Source organism: Pseudophryne corroboree (assembly GCF_028390025.1).
Source record: "Pseudophryne corroboree isolate aPseCor3 chromosome 3 unlocalized genomic scaffold, aPseCor3.hap2 SUPER_3_unloc_88, whole genome shotgun sequence".
Taxonomy (NCBI): Eukaryota; Metazoa; Chordata; class Amphibia; order Anura; family Myobatrachidae; genus Pseudophryne; species Pseudophryne corroboree.
In genome coordinates, this window is record NW_026967583.1 from 434,920 (window position 1) to 456,440 (window position 21,521).

Below are 21,521 nucleotides of genomic sequence, written 5' to 3' on the forward strand. Positions count from 1 at the left end.
CTGGATACAGTGGCTCAGAAAGTGTTCCTCCCAGAGGACAAGGCAAGGACGCTCCAGGATGTGGTCCGAGCAGTTATACGACCGAATCGGGTCTCCATCCATCTTTGCATAAGATTGTTGGGAAAGATGTTAGCCTCATACGAGGCGATCCAGTACTGAAGGTTCCATGCCAGAACATTTCAATTGGATCTCCTGAGCTAGTGGTCCGGTTCACATCTTCAGATGCACCAGATCATACACTACTGTTCAAAAGCTTGGGGTCACTTAGACATTTATTTTATAAGGAAAAGCACTTTTCTTTTCAATAAAGATAACATTAAAACAATCAGAAATACACTCTTTACATTGTTGATGTGGTAAATGACTGTACTAGCTGCAAACGTCTGGTTTTTAATGGAATATCTACATTGGTGTATAGAGGCCCATTTCCAGCAACCATCACTCCAGTGTTCTAATGGTACATTGTGTTTGCTAATCGCGGTAGAAGACTAATGGATGATTAGAAAGCCCTTGTGCAGTTATGTTAGCACAGCTGAAAATGGGTTTGCTCGTTAGAGAAGCTATAACACTGGGCTATCTTTGAGTTAGTTGAGTGTCTGGAGCATCACATTTGTGGGTTCGATTATACTCTGAAAGTGGCAAGAAAAAGAGACCTTTCATGTGAAACTCGACAGTCTTTGCTTGTTCTTAGAAATGAAGGCTATTCCATGCGAGAACTTGCTGAGAAACTGAACATTTCCTACAACTGTGTGTACTACTCCCTTCAGGGAACAGCACAAACAGGATCTAACCAGAGTAGAAAGAGAAGTGGGAGGCCCTGGTGCACAACTGAGCAAGAAGACAAGTACATTAGAGTCTCTAGTTTGAGAAATAGACGCCTCACAGGTCCTCAACTGGCAGCAGATGCCTCACAGGTCCTAACTGCTTCATTAAATGGTACCCACAAAACGCCATTGTCAATGTTTACAGTGAAGAGGCGGCTCTGGGATGCTGGCCTTCTAGGCAGAGTGGCAAAGAAAATGCCAATAAAAGGAAAATATTAATATGGGCAGTAAAAGGACTGGCCAATAAAAGGAAAAGATTAATATGGGCAAAAGAACACAGACATTGGAGAGAGGAAGATAGGAAAAAAGTCTTATGGATAGACGAATCAAATTGTTTGGATCACACAGAAGAACATTTGTGAGACGCAGAACAAGTGAAAAGATGCTGGAAGAGTGCCTGACGCCATCTGTCAAGCATGGTGGAGGTAATGTGATGGTCTGGAGCTGCTTTGGTGCTGGTAAAGTGGGAGATTTGTACAAGGTAAAAGGGATTTTGAGTAAGGAAGGCTATCACTCCATTTTGCAATGCCATGCCATACCCTGTGGACAGCGCTTGACTGGAGCCAGTTTCCTCCTACAACAGGACAATGACCCAAAGCACACCTCCAAATAATGCAAGACCTATTTATGGAAGAAGCCGACAGCTGGTATTCTGTCTGTAATGGAGTGGTCAGTGCAGTCACCAGATCTCAACCCCACTGAGCTGTTGTGGGAGCAGCTTGACCATATGGTACGCAAGCAGTGCCCATCAAGCCAATCCAACTTGTGGGAGGAGCTTCAGGAAGCGTGGGGTGAAATTTCTTCAGATACCTCAACAAATTAACAGCTACAATGCCAAAGGTCTGCAATGCTGTAATTGCTGCAAAGGAACAAAGTTTGAAGGAGAAAATTATTATTTCAAATAAAAATAATTATTTTTAACCTTTGCAATGTCTTGACTATATGTTCTATTCATTGTGCAACTCATTTGCTAAATAAGTGAGTTTTCATGGAAAACACAAAATTGGATGACCCCAAACTTTTGAACGGTGGTGTATACTGGCGCTAGGTGCCATCTTTAAAATGTATAGACCTTTCCGGCGACCGCGGCAGTGAGGGAAACCCCCCCTCCCTATGCGGCAGGTAGTAGTAGGGCGCTGGGGTCCAGGAGCTATACTCCTGGCACCTCAGCGCTCCAGGGAGTGATCGCAATGATCCCAAAAAAAGTGGGTCCCAGGGACCCCTCACTTTTCAAAATTGGGGTCCTACCTGTCCCCTTCTGGGTTCCATTGGAATTAAGGTTATTATTAATGATTTAAATATAAAAACTCAGACTTGATTTGGACACTACAAAAGTGCTGCAAGGGGGAGGGAGGGTGACAGTGCTGCAAGGGGGAGGGAGGGGGTGACAGTACTGCAAGGGGGAGGGAGGGGGTGACAGTGCTGCAAGGGAGAGGGAGGGGGTGACAGTGCTGCAAGGGGGAGGGAGGGGGTGACAGTGCTGCAAGGGGGAGGGAGGGGGTGACAGTACTGCAAGGGGGAGGGAGGGGGTGACAGTGCAGCAAGGGAGAGGGAGGGGGTGACAGTGCAGCAAGGGAGAGGGAGGGGGTGACAGTGCTGCAAGGGGGAGGGAGGGGGTGACAGTGCTGCTGGGCTGTGTAGCTGTACTGGACACTTTGCACAAGGACTGTAACTAGAGATTTTGTCAGAAAGTGAATTGGTGCTCCCCCTCCCATAGTGTAATGCAAAAATTTAGGAGCATGAGTTTGTGGAGAAGGGGCGTGGCCACATCATAGTGCCAATTCACATTGCACCACTCAGTAGTGCTGCTTATACACATTGCACCAGGTAGAGTGCGTTATACACAATGTACCAGGTAGAGCACGTTATACACATTGCACCACTCAGTAGTGCTGCTTATACACATTGCACCAGGTAGAGCGCGTTATACACATTGCACCAGGTAGAGCACGTTATACACATTGCAGCAGGTAGAGCACGTTATACACATTGCACCAGGTAGAGCACGTTATACACATTGCACCAGGTAGAGCACGTTATACACATTGCCCCAGGTAGAGCACGTTATACACATTGCGCCAGGTAGAACACCTTATACACATTGCACCAGGTAGAGCACGTTATACACATTGCAGCAGGTAGAGTGCATTATACACATTGCAGCAGGTAGAGCATGTTATACACATTGCGCCATGTAGAGCACGTTATACACATTGCAGCAGGTAGAGCACGTTATACACATTGCACCAGGTAGAGTAAATTATACACATTGCAGCAGGTAGAGCATGTTATACACATTGCAGCAGGTAGAGCATGTTATACACATTGCAGCAGGTAGAGCACGTTATACACATTGCAGCAGGTAGAGCTCGTTATACACATTGCACCAGGTAGAGCTCATTATACACATTGCACCAGGCAGAGCGCGTTATACACATTGCACCAGGTGGAGTGCATTACACACATTGCACCAGGTAGAGTGCATTACACACATTGCAGCAGGTAGTGCACGTTATACACATTGCGCCAGGTAGAGCACGTTATACACATTGCGCCAGGTAGAGCACGTTATACACATTGCACCAGGTAGAGTGCATTATACACATTGCAGCAGGTAGTGCACGTTATACACATTGTGCCAGGTAGAGCAAGTTATACACATTGCGCCAGGTAGAGCACGTTATACACATTGCACCAGGTAGAGCTCGTTATACACATTGCAGCAGGTAGAGCTCGTTATACACATTGCAGCAGGTAGAGCATGTTAAACACATTGCGCCAGGTAGAGAATGTTATACACATTGCAGCAGATAGAGCATGTTATACACATTGCAGCAGGTAGAGCACGTTATACACATTGCAGCAGGTAGAGCACGTTATACACATTGCAGCAGGTAGAGCACGTTATACACATTGCACCAGGTAGAGCACGTTATACACATTGCAGCAGGTAGAGCACGTTATACACATTGCAGCAGGTAGAGCACGTTATACACATTGCAGCAGGTAGAGCACGTTATACACATTGCGCCAGGTAGAGCACGTTATACACATTGCAGCAGGTAGAGCACGTTATACACATTGCAGCAGGTAGAGCACGTTATACACATTGCAGCAGGTAGAGCACGTTATACACATTGCAGCAGGTAGAGCACGTTATACACATTGCAGCAGGTAGAGCACGTTATACACATTGCAGCAGGTAGAGCACGTTATACACATTGCAGCAGGTAGAGCACCTTATACACATTGCAGCAGGTAGAGCACGTTATACACATTGCAGCAGGTAGAGCACGTTATACACATTGCAGCAGGTAGAGCACGTTATACACATTGCAGCAGGTAGAGCACGTTATACACATTGCAGCAGGTAGAGCACGTTATACACATTGCAGCAGGTAGAGCACGTTATACACATTGCAGCAGGTAGAGCACGTTATACACATTGCAGCAGGTAGAGCACGTTATACACATTGCAGCAGGTAGAGCTCGTTATACACATTGCAGCAGGTAGAGCACGTTATACACATTGCAGCAGGTAGAGCACGTTATACACATTGCAGCAGGTAGAGCACGTTATACACATTGCAGCAGGCAGAGCACTTTATACACATTGCAGCAGGTAGAGCACGTTACACACATTGCAGCAGGTAGAGCACGTTACACACATTGCAGCAGGTAGAGCACGTTACACACATTGCAGCAGGTAGAACACGTTATACACATTGCACCAGGTAGAGCACGTTATACACATTGCAGCAGGTAGAACACGTTATACACATTGCAGCAGGTAGAGCACGTTATACACATTGCAGCAGGTAGAGCAGGTTATACACATTGCAGCAGGTAGAACACGTTATACACATTGCACCAGGTAGAGCACGTTATACACATTGCAGCAGGTAGAACACGTTATACACATTGCAGCAGGTAGAGCACGTTATACACATTGCAGCAGGTAGAGCAGGTTATACACATTGCAGCAGGTAGAACACGTTATACACATTGCAGCAGGTAGAGCACGTTATACACATTGCAGCAGGTAAAGCACGTTATACACATTGCAGCAGGTAGAGCACATTATACACATTGCAGCAGGTAGAGCGCGTTATACACATTACACCAGGTAGAGCACGTTATACACATTGCAGCAGGTAGAACACGTTATACACATTGCAGCAGGTAGAGCACGTTATACACATTGCAGCAGGTAGAGCAGGTTATACACATTGCAGCAGGTAGAGCACGTTACACACATTGCGCCAGGTAGAGCACGTTATACACATTGCAGCAGGTAGAGCACGTTATACACATTGCACCAGATAGAGCACGTTATACACATTGCAGCAGGTAGAGCACGTTACACACATTGCGCCAGGTAGAGCACGTTATACACATTGCAGCAGGTAGAGCACGTTATACACATTGCACCAGGTAGAGCACGTTATACACATTGCAGCAGGTAGAGCACGTTATACACATTGCAGCAGGTAGAGCACGATATACACATTGCAGCAGGTAGAGCACGTTATACACATTGCAGCAGGTAGAGTACGTTATACACATTGCAGCAGGTAGAGCACGTTATACACATTGCAGCAGGTAGAGCACGTTATACACATTGCAGCAGGTAGAGCACGTTATACACATTGCAGCAGGTAGAGCACGTTATACACATTGCAGCAGGTAGAGCACGTTATACACATTGCAGCAGGTAGAGCACGTTATACACATTGCACCAGGTAGAGCACGTTATACACATTGCACCAGGTAGAGAATGTTATACACATTGCACCAGGTAGAGCACGTTATATACATTGCTCCAGGTAGAGCACGTTATACACATTGCAGCAGGTAGAGCACGTTATACACATTGCGCCAGGTAGAGAATGTTATACACATTGCAGCAGATAGAGCACGTTATACACATTTTATATATGTAATGGGTTTATGGTGCTGCTATAATAGAAGCCCCAGACTGGATTTAGGGGTTCATTCCGAGTTGATCGCTCGCTGCAGTTTTTTGCAGCGAACGCGGACACATTACTACTGCGCATGCGTATGCACCGCAATACGCAGGCGTGTCGCACGGGTACATAGCGAATCATTGCTGAGCGATGGATTTAACGAAGAATCCATTTGCAACGGCGATCACAAGGTGAGTGACAGGAAGAGGACGTTTGTGGGTGGCAACTGACCGTTTTCTGGTTGTGTTTGGAAAAACGCAGGCATTTGCGGGGTTGTGTCTGACGTCAATTTCGGCTCCAAAAAGACGTTCCTGGTGTAGGCTGTTGGATTCCCCCAGTACTTTTCCCCCAAAATGGAATTCCTTCCTCTCTTGCCTCCCACATGGAAGTATCATGGGGAGAGAGAGGAGCAGCCCAGCTTTAAAACAAGCCGGTTTTCTGGAGCTCCATAGGGATAACTCTCGGTGGGCAGGAAACCTTGATCGGGGATCTAGGCTGCCCATCTCTTGAGCCCAAGTTTAGGCTGGAGATGATGAGCTGGGTACCTGGGCAGATTCCTGGAAGTAGTTTAGATGGGAAAACTTCCCCCAGTCTAGACTGAACGTCACCAGGGCGGATACCAACCCTCCAGGATGGGACGGTCAAAGGAGAGTGACTATCCCCACCATCCATAGAGGAAAATGATAGCTGTGCATGTGGCCAAGGCATGCACATCACATGGATAAACAATGATTGGTTGAGAACAGCACGGTGGACTTACCCTCTGTGGTATGTGTATTGGAGTAAGATAAAAAGAGGAGGCCTGTGAGCCTCCAGAGCTATTATACCATTTTCACGCTGCTGTAAACATCTTGCTGTATTGCAGTTGCCCCTAGCAATAGGGAAGAGTCTTTTTTAAGACTGGGTGAATAATCATCTGCCTCAAGACGACTGCTTCATCTAGTGACCTGCAGTGCTATTCCATAGTTCTGTTTTCTGGCTGTCCAGGGTGCACTCAGCATCTCCAAGCTCCGCCTCCCACCTGCTACCGTGCAGAGGCCAAGTCCAGCGACTAGTGGTGATTCGTCATTGAGTCAGTAGTAGGCGGTTACTCATGGTAAGTGGGAATCCTCTATTTGGCCAGATCCCGTGTGACCTAAACATCCATTCTGTGACTGGGGCGGGATGCAAGGCAGGGCAATGGCTTTCATACAGAACCATACGATCACAGGAATTGCTGGCATAGCGGTGGGATAATCCCAGGTGGCTTTTCGGTCACCTGACTGAAGAAGCAGAGTTAGGAGAGGAGTAACTGCAGCGCAGGAGTTCCGCCGGGTGGAGGTAGAGAGTGCTAAGGGTGTTGGCATCGAAGAGGGCGGTCTACCAGTGGACCTTCGTACAGAACCGGTGAGACTCACAATCCCCACCATCTCTACTAGCAGCAGCCATGTTTCATACCTAGCAGGGCCGGAGGTCCAACGTCCCGGGGGGGGCGACATGGATACCTTAGCAGATTGGCTAGTGGAATTCGGAGAAAGGGCAATGGAGCAAGAGTGCTTGATCATCACCTCACTTTCCAATATCACTGCCGGGCTCCGGTGACTGTGCGCAGCCCGTTCTGTCCCCAGCAGTAGCGGAAGAGCCAGTACTCCCACCTGAGGCAAAAGCGCCTCCAAGTCAGGTATCCGGAGCGTGCAGGAAAGACTGGGCACACTTAGCCCCAGAATACGGCCTATGGCTTCAGCTGCGTCACTAGGCTGCGGCAGTGAACGGTGAGCGGAGCGAGCGGCTTTAGGGCAGTAGGAGTAGTGGACTTATTAGATTGGGTCTTGGTCCCAGCGGCGACTGAGAGCTATCAGATAGGGTAGATAAGAAGCCACTTAGTGAGGAGAGGTCCAGAAAACACATCTGGATGGACCACGCTCCTCTTATTTATTATTTTATATACTAACAGGGGTGACAGGTGTGGTACATTCCTGCAAAGGCAGATCCAATCTCTTTCTCATCAGACTCTGCTGTCTTCCCTGCACTCTCACTCAGATGTTCACTGCTGCCAGTAGCACACGTATGAGAAGCAGAAGTATGGCGGCAGCTGTATAGATTCTGATATGTAATTCTCTGTATCATACTTACCGTACACACATCATCCTTATTACTATTGAGAGAATAGAGGTAAGACACTGATGATGGGGGTGTAACAGGGTATTATAACCTAGCAGATGATGATTACATGGTATTATATGGTGTATTGCATATAAAATACCTTGTTCCACACCTACTCTGCTGTAGCAATATACCTTATATAAGGGTGAGTAACACATGTACAGGCTTACCAGCGTATGAGCACACACATAAAGGAATGCTACCTTACCAATGCTTCCAGGAGTAACGTTAGGAGACATTTCTCTGATCCATCAGCTCATATGACTGATGTTATTGTTCATCTAGAATCTCCAATTCAAACGATATGTTCCCCATCCATTGTTTTACATTGGTGCTGACATAGGACATGGCGAGTGACTACATCTCCATTTATACTTCATGGTTAGTTACCAGTACAAGAGAGAGATATATCTAAGTCTTATTATAATATTACATTTGTTATTGTGAGTGTTCTCAGGAGGGTGGACACAATGATAGTCTGAGACACAATATTATAAAGCCTTCATTAAAAGTTGTGTTTTAATACACACACACATTTACAATTAAGTGTCTCAGAGAGTCGTCTTCTCCTATTGTTTACAAGATTAATATTGTTACAGAAAATGTCACATTTCCATAATATATTTTATTTCCAGCAGATGGACACACAAGCAGGAATATCTCAGAAGGACATCTAATGTTATCCCCGGATTGTGACATAAAAGATAATGACAGCAGACAGGATTCTCCAGGAGCTAACCCCATTACCCCAATTATACATCCAGCTCTATCAGCTGGTCCCTCTGATCCTGGGAAATGTTCTCCTGATCACTCTGATATTGGTGCATCTGTTACAGCTCTGACAGTAGATACAGTGTTTCCATGTTCTATAGATGCCAAATGTTTTATACAGAACACAAAGCTTATTACCCATCAGCCAGCTATGGCAGGTGAGACTCCATTTCCATGTTCTGAGTGTGGAAAATGTTTTACATACAAATCACTTCTTGTAATACATAAGAGAATACATACAGGTGAGAAACCATATTCCTGTTCTGAGTGTGGGAAATGTTTTACATACAAATCAACTCTTGATGCACATAAGAGAAGTCACACAGGTACATCACCATTCCCATGTTCTGAGTGTGGGAAATATTTTGCACGGAAATCACAACTTATTACACATCAGCGAAGTCACACAGGTGAGAAGCCATTTCCATGTTCTGAGTGTGGGAAATGTTTTACCCAGAAATCACAACTTATTAAACATCAGCGAAGTCACACAGGTGAAAGGCCATTTCCATGTTCTGAGTGTGGGAAATGTTTTGCATGGAAATCACAACTTATTACACATCAGCGAAGTCACACAGGTGAGAAGCCATTTCCATGTTCTGAGTGTGGGAAATGTTTTACCCAGAAATCACAACTTATTAAACATCAGCGAAGTCACACAGGTGAAAGGCCATTTCCATGTCCTGAGTGTGGGAAATGTTTTGCACAGAAATCAGATCTTGTTAGTCATAACAGAAGTCACACAGGTGAGAATCCAATTTCTTGCTCTGAGTGTGGGAAATGTTTTACACGGAAATCACAACTTGTTACACATCAGCGAAGTCACACAGGTGAAAGGCCATTTCCATGTCCTGAGTGCGGGAAATGTTTTGCACAGAAATCAGATCTTGTTAGTCATAACAGAAGTCACACAGGTGAGAATCCAATTTCTTGCTCTGAGTGTGGGAAATGTTTTACACGGAAATCACAACTTGTTATACATCACAGAAGTCACACAGGTGAGAAGCCATTTTCTTGCTCTGAGTGTGGGAAATGTTTTGCCCGGAAATCACAACTTGTTATACATCGCAGAAGTCACACAGGTGCGAAGCCATTTTCTTGCTCCGAGTGTGGGAAATGTTTTACAATGAAATCACATCTTGTTAGACATCAGCAAAGTCACACAGGTGAGAAGCCATTTCCATGTTTTGAGTGTGGGAAAGGTTTTGCACGCAAATCAGCTCTTTTTATACATCACAGAAGTCACACAGGTGAGAAGCCATTTCCATGTTCTGAGTGTGGGAAAGGTTTTGCACACAAATCAGTTCTTGTTACACATCACAGAAGTCACACAGGTGAGAAGCCATTTTCATGTTCTGAGTGTGGGAAATGTTTTACACAGAAATCACAACTTGTTACACACCAGAGAAGTCACACAGGTGAGAAGCCATTTCCATGTTCTAAGTGTGGGAAATGTTTTGCACAGAAATCACAACTTGTTACACACCAGAGAAGTCACACAGGTGAGAAGCCATTTCCATGTTCTAAGTGTGGGAAATGTTTTGCACAGAAATCACAACTTGTTACACACCAGAGAAGTCACACAGGTGAGAAGCCATGTTAATCTTCTGGAGTATACTTATCATTGCCATGCGTTGCTCTTCAAGTTTCTTTTCCTATCTCCTATGCTTTTTGCAAAATACATGCTCCTGCAGGGTGAAATAATCAGGTGTCATGCCCTCATCTACCACTGCTATGTAGATGACCTGTCTTTTGCTCCAAGTACTGAGAACCCAGTACCAATCCTAAATGTCTAGCTGAGCTCCAGGTGTGGGTGATGCCAGTTCGCTGTGACTCAAACCTGGTGAATCGTCCTTATGATAGAAGCTCACCAACAAAGGGCAGGGCTACAGCTCAGCTTTGCAAACCAACTAGACTTGTGCTTGGATCTTCAGAGTTACAAAATGCTGATCATGTGCGGAATCTTGGTGTCCTGGATTATGGAGTGACACTTAGACATCAGGTATCAGCCACAATCAGATCCTCATCTGAGGAACATAGCCAGACTCCAGCACTTATTTCCCTCAGAAGATCTACCTACAGTCATACATGCATTGCATCATCACACATAGACTACTGTAATGTCCTCTACCTGGGTCTCCCAGCAAAAGAATTGCACCGCTTGTAGCTTTTACAGAATGCAGCAGCCAGGCTGTTACCTAACCAACCTGTTCCTGCCACATAACACCCATTCTCTGCTCCCTTCACCGGCTACCTGTAAGATGGTGACTCTATTACATAATCTTTCTGACTCTCCCAGCCCTAAATGACCAGGGTCCTTGGTACCAGAAGCAGCTTCTGCCTCCTTACTGCCCTGCTTACTTCCATATGGAGATGAAGGACTGTTACCAGCAATACCAAGAATCCCCAAGCAGTGCTGAGATGTCAGGGGGGAGACAGAGTGGTGGCACTATTGCTGTAGTGGGGCCTGCCGAAGGCATTGTCAGTGGGTAATATTGTCCTCAAGCGGTGCTGAGGTGTCAGGGGGAGACACAGTGGCTGGCAGTAGTGGGGGGAAGACTTTGGGTGGCAGTAGTGGAGGAAGATGGGGCTTTGGAAGTACTGGGAGGAGATGGGGCGGGTGGCAGTAGGGGGGATATGGGGCAGATGGCAGTAGAGGGAGACGTCGGGTGGCAGTAGTGGGGGGGATACGGGGCGGATGGCAGTAGTGGGGGGAGACAGGGCGGATGGCAGTAGGGGGGGAGACGGTAGGGGCGAGCCACGACTGGCAGTAGGGGGAGAGACAGGGTGGGTGGCAGTAGGGGGGTGAGACACTGTGGCAGTAGTGGGAGGGAGACAGGGTGGGTGTCAGTACTGGGAGGAGACAGGGTGGTGGCAGTAGTGGGAGGAGACAGGGCAGGTGACAGCAGTGGGGGGAGATAGGGTGTATGGCTGCAGTGCAGTACCAGGGGCTGCTGGAGGCAGTAAAGAGGTGTATGTGTCCTGCACAGAACCAGTTGATAATTAGACTTAATGATGATGATGCTTCCTTATTTCTAATTAATCCCTTGTGTGTGTTACTGTTATTTGCTGTGTCAGCCTTTATGTGTGTTCTGTGTAATAATCCTGAAAGTAGTGCTGCTAACGATCTCGTATCATTTGTAGTAACTTGGAAAAGATGAGATATGAGGCCCGCCCGCATTCACCCCTTAGAGATGCGACCGCAATATGTGTGGCCGCTGCGCATGTGCATTTTGCCACCACCGGGTAAACTGCTGCGGGCCACTATTGAATGACCCGATAGTTTGTTGTGCAGAGTAAAGTATTTAGTAAGTTTAAAATATAGGCAAAAATCTGTGTATTAAAGATATAAAATAAAGTCGTTTAAAAGCAAAAGATTTCCAGTGTAATTTTGGCTATGTCCCATTTTGACAGCGCATTTGAATAGTGGGATTGATATTACAAGGGGGGGGGGTGGAAGGGTCTCTCTGTGTAATTAAATAGTTTTATCATTTGTTGGTTTTAAATAAAATATGTCCATTCCAATGTTCTGTGGTTTGTTTTTTTTACTTGTAGGTGAATTAGGGTTGTTGTATATAAATAATAAACTTACCTGACCCTTGCCTGGAGATGTCCATTTATGAAGGTATGGGAGATACCCGCTTCAGTCCCTTCTTACATTTGGGTGATCCAGTAGTTTCGTGGGAATTAGCAGCAAAGAATAAATGATAAATTGGCTCCATAACGTCTCACTGACCCTCTGATTTTTACAAAAATATATTACATATGCATTAACAACCATTAATTGAACAAGAAAAACACAACGCAATTTAAAAACAAAAAAACTTTATATATAAAAAAAATAGAAGAAAATCACCAATTCTGGTCTGGACTCATTGACTCTATCAGGAGAACAAGAGCCTTTTTAGCAAGGACTATGCCAACAGTAACCAGTAGAGGAATCAGGCGTATCCCATAGAATATCAGTGCTGCCACCATACATTGGGGAGAGAAGATAACGTGCAGATTTCTGAACAGTGCTTTTATAAGGAACATAAGAAGCGCATAGATCACAATGATCAGAAGTCCAGGACAATGAGGTCAAGAATCCAACACTGGTACTAATTACATATTTACATATTCATCACAGATAACGAAATGCATACCAACACGTTCAACAAACCAGTGGACGTCCGTAGCTTCATACTAACCTCCAGCTGCCACCACCCAAACTGGTTGAACAGTGTCACAGTAGGCCAATTCAAAAGACTCAGGAGGAACTGCTCCAGAGTCAGCGATTATGAGACACAAGGACAAGAACTAAGTTTAAAATTTAGAGAGAAACAGTACGATACAGAAAAGGTACAGACAGCATATACCATGGGTAAGGGAAATGATAGACCTCCCCCCTACAATACAAAAAGAGACCAGAACAGAAAACAGACAAAGAGATCCCTTTCATAACACAATACACAAAACAAGCAAATCAGATTAAAAAGATCATAAACAAACATTGGCCGATACTTCAAGATGACACACTAGCAGATATCATACCTCCAAAACCAAAAGTAGTGTTCCTGAAAGCACCAGACATTAAGAAGAAGCTGGTACACAGCCACGTACCACCAAAACAAACTACTATAGATGGAACACATAAGAAGGGGACTTCTACCACTAAGGGACCTGCATGGGCTGCAACACAACAAAAGCTAGAAGCACCACACCTACCCAAACAGTAATGTCTGTTTCACATTCCCCAACATGTAACACACAGGACAACTTACCATGCCACAGCAAGGGCATCATATATATGTTAGAATGTCCCTGTCCACAACAATACATAGGAAGGACTATACAGCCACTCAAAATGAGAATAAATGAACACATACAGAATATAAAAAAAAGGTTTGGAAGAACATCCACTTTCCTTACATTACAAAGAACATCATGAATCAAATCCCACACTACTCAAGGTCACAGGACTGAAGGAGGTTAAGAAAACCTGGAGAGGGGGTGACTACATACACACCATCAACAGGGAGGACCTGCGTATGATAATCCACATGGTGACCCGAACACCCAAAGGCCTCAACCAGGACAATGAAGTACGATCCATAATTTGTATATGAAGATAATATCATTACATCCTGGGATCAAACACTCTCTAAGCCCACTAGTATCCAAGTAACTATATATATAACACCCAGGTAACACCTTTCTGATAGGAATAATACATTTATACAGAATACAGGCACAAGATGAGACTATTTTATTCCATTCACACTTATTGGAGGAACATAATATAGTCTTCTGTTACATAGTCAATGCAATGTTCAACCCAGACTGCAAGAACAGCGGGGATTTATGTGTAACATGTGACATCTAGTAGCAAACAGATTAAGTCATTTACTTGTATCAAGAAATGTTACTTTTATCAAGAAATCTACAACATTAGACACCGAGGGGCGATAGCGCAGGGAGGATAATAAACCAACCTTATCCCAAGTGTTATCTCACACACCTCAACAAGAGATTTGTCATTTGTGAATGAGGTAGCATCAAGAACCAGACGCTTGTAGATCTTCTTTTGATCCTCCTTCATCAGTCACATTTCCACCATGATGTAATTGCCAAACGATTGCTCCAAGTCCGGGGGCCTATTAAGAACCTCCTCGGCGAGAGTAAAAAAACCTGTTGTGAGCTGGGCGGGGCAGAAGTGGGTTTCCGGATGACCTCCGCTGTTTCGGGGGTCATGGCTGTGGGGTTGGGTCGTCCACTTCAGTTGTCTCGCTCATGGAAGGCTTCACTTCCAGCTCCGGTGTAATATCCAGCAATATAAAGCAAAAATTAACTCCATGTAAAAATGTGTGGGTACAATACAATACAAATGTGGATGTACTTACCAGATCCAGAATCTCCGATGCCTCCTCAACAAGAGTGGGAGAATCCGGATCCAGATTACACTGTGACCTTATCCTTGTCTCTTGCTCCAAAGTGGTTTTCATGAGGTCATAATACCACAGCGTTGTCTTGTAAACCTCATCCGTCCCGTCTCCTGAACATTGTGAATACATGTACTTCTTGTAATCCTACAAAAACACTGTTAGATGTTCCTGACTCTACTGTATCTGATCATCTGGTCATATGCCCGATTCCTCTGTGTCCTCTTGGCATAGTCCACGCTTATTACACACCACAGGCACTCGTTCTCGTGATACAATTCAATTAATCCAGACTAGAATTTGCGATATTTCTCTGCTGATATATTTGTGGGAAAAATATTACACACAAGTTAACTACAAAGTACTAGTGTAATGTACACACCTGTGTCATACAACCTGTATAGTAACGCACTGTTAGGATCTCCTGCTCTGTGCTGCCACATCGCCATGGCAACCGGGAGGCAAGTGTTAGCGAAGTAACCTGAGCGCAGCTGATACTCCGGTCCGGGTTTTTACTGTGCAGTGGTTACAGGCTCTGCACGGCAGGGAATCCGCGCTGGTTTTGTGCTCACAGTCTGTGAGGTCTGAGTGGGGGGTGGACAGCACCTGCTATATAAACCATCTTCTCAGGCTAGGCAGGTGCTGCTGAATCTTTGTTTGTTAGTCAGTTCCAGAGAGTTCGCTAGTGCTGTGTTACTTTGTATTTACTTGTTGCTTACTACAAATAGGCCTTGGGATTCGGTACATCATTCTGCCAATCCGGACCTAGCAGTAAGACTGGAGTCAGTTGTTTAACCTGCAGGGGTTCTTTTGCTATTCTGTGAACCCAGCAGATTTGCGGCTGTACTCTCAGACCTGCCTGCCTCTCTCACTGTGCAGGGCGTCCAGGTGTCAGTTTAGTGGCAGTAAGCTGAACCTGTGCTCTGCAAGTGGGGGTTAGGATTGTGGATACTGGCCTTGTGTCTATACTTCTATCTCTGACCAAGGAGTTTATTTCCACACCCGTTGGTAACCCTTTAGGGTTCCTTCTGTTGCTCTTAGCAACATCATTTCGGGTGCTCCACATGTTAAATCACTACATCTCGCCTCATTGTCCGCTCTATTCCATCTGAGCATTCCTGACACTAGGGAGACACCCAATTCCTGAGCCTTCAAGCTTCTTTGTTCACTTTGTGTTTATTAGTTATTCCATCACCTTCTGTGTATGTTATGTTATACTCCCATGTCTGTCTGTGAGTTCGTTTGCTTTGCATCCCTCTCTGTTCATACACCGGTATACTCCTGTCAGCACTGGTGTGCTTAACACGCACAAACAGCAACTTGAATTATGAGCTTCCAGCTGAAAAATAGAAACTTATCTCCAGCACCGTTACACATTATTACACATCATAATGCCCAATATACATTATTACACACCGTTATGCACATTACACATTATTACACACTGTTATGCCCATTACACATTATTACACACATAATGCCCATTACACATTATTACACACTGTTATGCCCATTACACATTATTACACATCATAATGCCCAATATACATTACACACCGTTATGCACATTACACATTATTACACACTGTTATGCCCATTTCACATTATTACACACATAATGCCCATTACACATTATTACACACTGTTATGCCCATTACACATTATTACACACCGTAATGACCATTACACATTATTACACACAATAATGCACATTACATATTATTACACACCGTAATGACATTACACATTATTACACACTGTAATGCCCATTACACATTATTACACACTGTAATGACCATTACACATTATTACAAACCGTAATGCTCATTACACACTATTACACACTGTAATGCCCATTGGGGGTAATTCCAAGCTGATCGCAGCAGGAAATTTTTTAGCAGTTGGGCAAAACCATGTGCACTGCAGGGGGGGGCAGATATCACATTTGCAGAGAGAGTTAGATTTGGGTGGGTTATTTTGTTTCTGTGCAGGGTAAATACTGGCTGCTATCTTTTTACACTGCAATTTAGATTGCAGATTGAACTCACCCCACCCAAATCTAACTCTCTCTGCACATGTTATATCTGCCCCCCCTGCAGAGCACATGGTTTTGCCCAACTGCTAAAAAATTTCCTGCTGCGATCAACTTGGAATTACCCCCATTATACATTATTACACACCATAATGCTCATTACACATTATTACACACGTAATGCCCATTAAACATTATTACACACTTAATGCCCATTACACATTATTACACACCATAATGCTCATTACACATTATTACACACGTAATGCCCATTACACATTATTACACACCATAATGCCCATTACACAATATTACACACCGTAATGCCCATTACACATTATTACACACCGTTATGCCCATTACACATTATTACACACTGTATTGCCCATTACACATTATTACACACCGTAATGCCCATTACACATTATTACACACCGTAATGCCCATTACACATTATTACACACCGTTATGCCCATTACACATTATTACACACCGTTATGCCCATTACACATTATTACACACTGTATTGCCCATTACACATTATTACACACTGTAATGCCCATTACACATTATTGCACACTGTAATGTCCATTACACATTATTACACATCTGTTATGCCCATTACACATTATTACACACTGTAATGCCCATTACACATTATTACACACTGTAATGCCCATTACACATTATTACACACTGTAATGCCCATTACACATTATTACACACCGTAATGCTTATTACACATTATTACACACCGTAATGCCCATTACACATTATTACACAGCGTGATGCCCATTACACATTATTGCACACCGTAATGCCCATTACACATTATTACACAGCGTAATGTTTATTACACATTATTATTAGATATAAGCGGGTTCGGTTCCCTGAGAACTGAACCCCCAGAACTTCACGCTCTGAGCCTGGATCCGAGCCTGGCTCGGGACTTCCAGCCAAACTTGGAAACCAGAATGAGGCAAAACATCATCATCCCACTGTCAGATTCCCGCGGGATTTGGATTCCATATAAACAGCCACGCATCTCCGCCATTTTCACTCCAGACTTGGAGAGTGAGGGAGACAGACCCCTGTCTCTCTCTGTGGGTGGTGGCATTGGGTGGGGTTAGTGTGTGCTCTGTAGGGGTGCTGCTGCAGTCACTGTGGTGTACCTGTGCAGTGCTAGGAGTGCTGTCCTGTCACTGGTGTTTCATGTGCTGCAGCTGTACATGGGTGTTGCTGTCCTGGCTGTCACTGTGTTGTACAGGGTGCAGGGGCACTGTCCTCCTGTATGCTGGAAAATATAGGGGTGCTGCTGGCCCAGTATGTTATAAAAATTCAGGGGAGCAGTTGTTAAAAATTAAAAGCACACTGCTGTGTGCTGTAATAATAAAGGTGTGCTGTCTTGTAAAATGGAGAACAACAATTTGGAGGAGAAAATAGTGGAAGATCAGGAGCCACTTCCAGTTCCTAGTAATAGTGCTGAAGCTGCTGCTACCATCAGTCATGACATTGACGATTTAATTCCATCAACGTCGTCTGCTAAGGCCGATGCCCAAAGTCATAGAGGGCGTGTAAAAAGCAAGAAGCAAAAATTAATAATCAGAAAAAAAAGAAATTATCTGACGAGAAACATAAAATTGGCAATATGCCAATCACGACACGAAGTGGCAAGGAAAGGCTAAGGCCTTGGCCTATGTTCATGACTGGTGGCTCAGCTCCTCATGAGGATGGAAGCCCTCCTCTCTCTTGAAAAATGTAAAAAATGAAGCTTGTTAAAGCACAGGAAAAAACATTTGTGCGTTCAGAGATATCACAAATCCCCAAGGAGAGTCCAAGTGTGTCCGCAGTTGTGATGTCTAGGACTGAACTTCCCAAGACTATATGGAAAGAGGAGGCTCCTACGCCCATTTGCACGCCCCCTGCAAGTGCTGGGAAGAGCACCGCCAGTCCAGTTGCTTATATTGAGATTGAGGATGGCACTGTAGACGTACACCAGGATGAGGAGGATGTAGGTGTAGCTGGCTCTGAAGAGGACCTGGACCAACCGAAGGTGTAGGTGCTTGAGTAAGGTGAGAACAGGGAGGACGATGAAAGTTCATTTTCATATATTTATTTAAGGAGAATAATTCCAATAATGAACTAAATGACAATCATGAGTCACCGAATGTAAACTGACGTACTGCAATGAATGGTATAATAATAAGTAGGAACAGTATTATAGATGCATAGAAGAAATGTTCATACAACTGAATTCAAACAGGCTTGAGAATGAATGAAGAATTGTCCAAATGAAGCAATGATTGGTCCCAAACTGTAAGGAGTGTTAACTGGATATTGTAGACATAAATGAATAACTGTAGAGACTTGTACAGAAGCTTAAAGGTTAAACTGGAAGGCTGTGAAGAATTGTCCTTGAATGAAGCAACAATGAAGATACAATACTGAAAAGAATACTTGCAGGCTGTGAAGATAATACTTGAAGCACTGTGAAGCTGCAGCAGATAACAATGGTGAAGAATGAGTTCAACTGGATGATGAGAGAACTAGGATCAGGATTAGGTAGAAACTTCCACAGACTGTATGATTGATGCAGGCAGTCACGGAACAAACAGGGAAACTTCTGACAGGGCTCCGGGAATCCACTTGTTGCCACTTGGAGAGCGATTTACTGACAGCACAGCAGGGAGCTGGTGGATCTCTTGTGGTGAAGGCTGCAGGCAGACCCCTGGGAGCGGAGGCGATATCAGGACCACTGGAACCACACAGGATATCACAGAGAAAGCACAGAGCTAGGGCATAGAGTACATACAACAAAGCACTGGCTCAGAGTAACATAATCCCAGCCTACTTAAAGGCAGCACAAGCACAGGATTGGCTAACACTTACCCACAGGTGTTTCACAAGTGCTCATAGGTACTCATTTGGTCTCCAACATGGCCACCTCCTATACTGCAGACACACAGCGGAGCATTCGGTCCCCGCACTCCCAGCTCCCAGAACCTACATCAGCTCTGCTGCTGACCACACTACATCCCCACACAGCCACACAGCACTGGGAGCAACCGTGCCGGCAACGGACAGACCCCAGAACCCACAGTGGTGAATGATCGGTTCGTGACAGGAGGAAGTTGACGATGAGGATTCTGAGGGTGATGTGGTTTGTTTGAATAAGGCACCAGTGGAAACAGTTGTTGTCCATGGGATGAGAAAACCCATTATCATACCTGGGCAAAATACCAAAAAAGCCACCTCTTCGGTGTGGAATAATTTCTCCACAAATACGGAAAGCAGGTGTCATGCCAAGTGTTGCCTTTGTCAATCCGTAATAAGTAGGGGCAAGTATTTTAACCACCTAGGAACACCCGTATACATCACCTGCAGCACATTCATCAGAAGTCATTGTCAAGTTCAGAAACTTTGGGTAAGAGCATAAGTAGTCCACTGACCCCTAAATCCCTTCTTCTTGTTGTACCCAAGCTCCTGCAAGCCACACCACCAACTCACTCAATGTCAATTTCCTCCTTAGTCAGGAACGTCAGTGTTTCTGCAGGCCATGTCATTGGGATGACTGACGAGTCCTCTCCTAATCGGGATTCTTCCAGAGGATCCTTGGGTGGTACGCCTACTGCTGCTGTTGCTGCCGCTGCTGCTGGGAGTCGATCGTCATCCCAGAGGGGAAGTCGAAGGACCACTTGTACTGCTTCAACTAAGCAATTGACTGTCCAACAGTCCTTTGCAAGGAAGATTAAATATGACAGCAATCACCCTGTTATAAAGCAGATAACTGAGGTCATAACAACTATGCTGGTGGTAGACATGCATCCAGTATCCGCCATTAGTGAAGTGGGATTTAGACAGTTGATGGACATTCTGTGTCCCCTGTACCAAATCCCGTCTAGATTCCACTTCACTAGGCAAGCGATTTCCGGACTGTACAGGGACATTAAGAAAAGTGTCCTCAGTGTCCTTAAAAATGAGGTTGCACGGTGGCTTGTGGCCTGAACTGAAAGGAAGTGTCCCAGGGGAGCTCCTGCTGAAAAAGCCCTCTTGGACCCCTTTACGTTGAAGCCGGGGCCTAAATTTGGGAGCCCTCCGCCCGCGCTCCTACGACCGCCAGGCACCGCACAACGCTTTTCGACCTACCCCACTGCAGACATCCTACCTGGGAGCCTTTACTGAGCAGACAAGGTGGCGGTGGGAGCCCCTGGAGCCGTGGTGTGCTGGCTGAGCCGGGCCGAGCCGCGGGGATCCGGTGGCGGCGTCCATTTTGGTTGTGGCGAAGTGTGAGGTGCGGGCGCCGCGCTTGTACGAGCGGCCCGTTAGTGGCCTGTGCTTGCCGGAGGGACCTTGCTGGAGTCGGTGGGGGCACGGGCTGGCCTCTGATCCTGCTGATCGTTGACAGAGGTAGACAGTGCAGGGACTCCTGGAGCTGACGGCGGCCATCTTGGAGGTGGCAGAGCAGGCTCCTTTGAATTGTGCTGCTCCTGAGGTGCTTGCTGGACAGCAGGCTCTATATTACAGTGAGACACTGCATCATCCCTTGAGCTCTCTGCAGATAACCACCTGCAAGCACTGCACTGAGGCTTCCTACCCCATATTTCTCTCTTTTTGCATGTACAGTGCATTCTCTCAGATTTAACCCTCAAAGCCCCCTGCTGTTAACTCTTATATTGCACCTCACCTACTCCCGACACGGTGTGTAGTGATTCAGGACGCTCTCCTGTGGATTCCTCTCTTAGTTTTAACGAAATGTTGGGACCTAGGTCCTTTCGAATGATGTGAAAACACAAATGCCTGACCACCCCCCTACCCAATTCAACTGATGAGCACGTAACACCCTGGCAGACCTTTATTGTAATCT

General features: G+C 45.3%; 1 protein-coding gene across 1 annotated transcript in view; it reads left to right on the forward strand.

Annotated features, from left to right (window-relative positions):
- Window positions 1-11,268, forward strand: part of LOC134984855 (oocyte zinc finger protein XlCOF6-like) — a 155,536-nt gene extending 144,268 nt beyond the window's left edge. Inside the window, exon 2 of the mRNA XM_063950331.1 lies at window positions 8,806-11,268. Coding sequence (XP_063806401.1) covers window positions 8,806-10,307 — 1,502 coding nt within the window. The 3' untranslated portion in view covers window positions 10,308-11,268. The remainder of the gene's footprint in view (window positions 1-8,805) is intronic.
- Window positions 11,269-21,521: the final 10,253 nt, after the last annotated feature.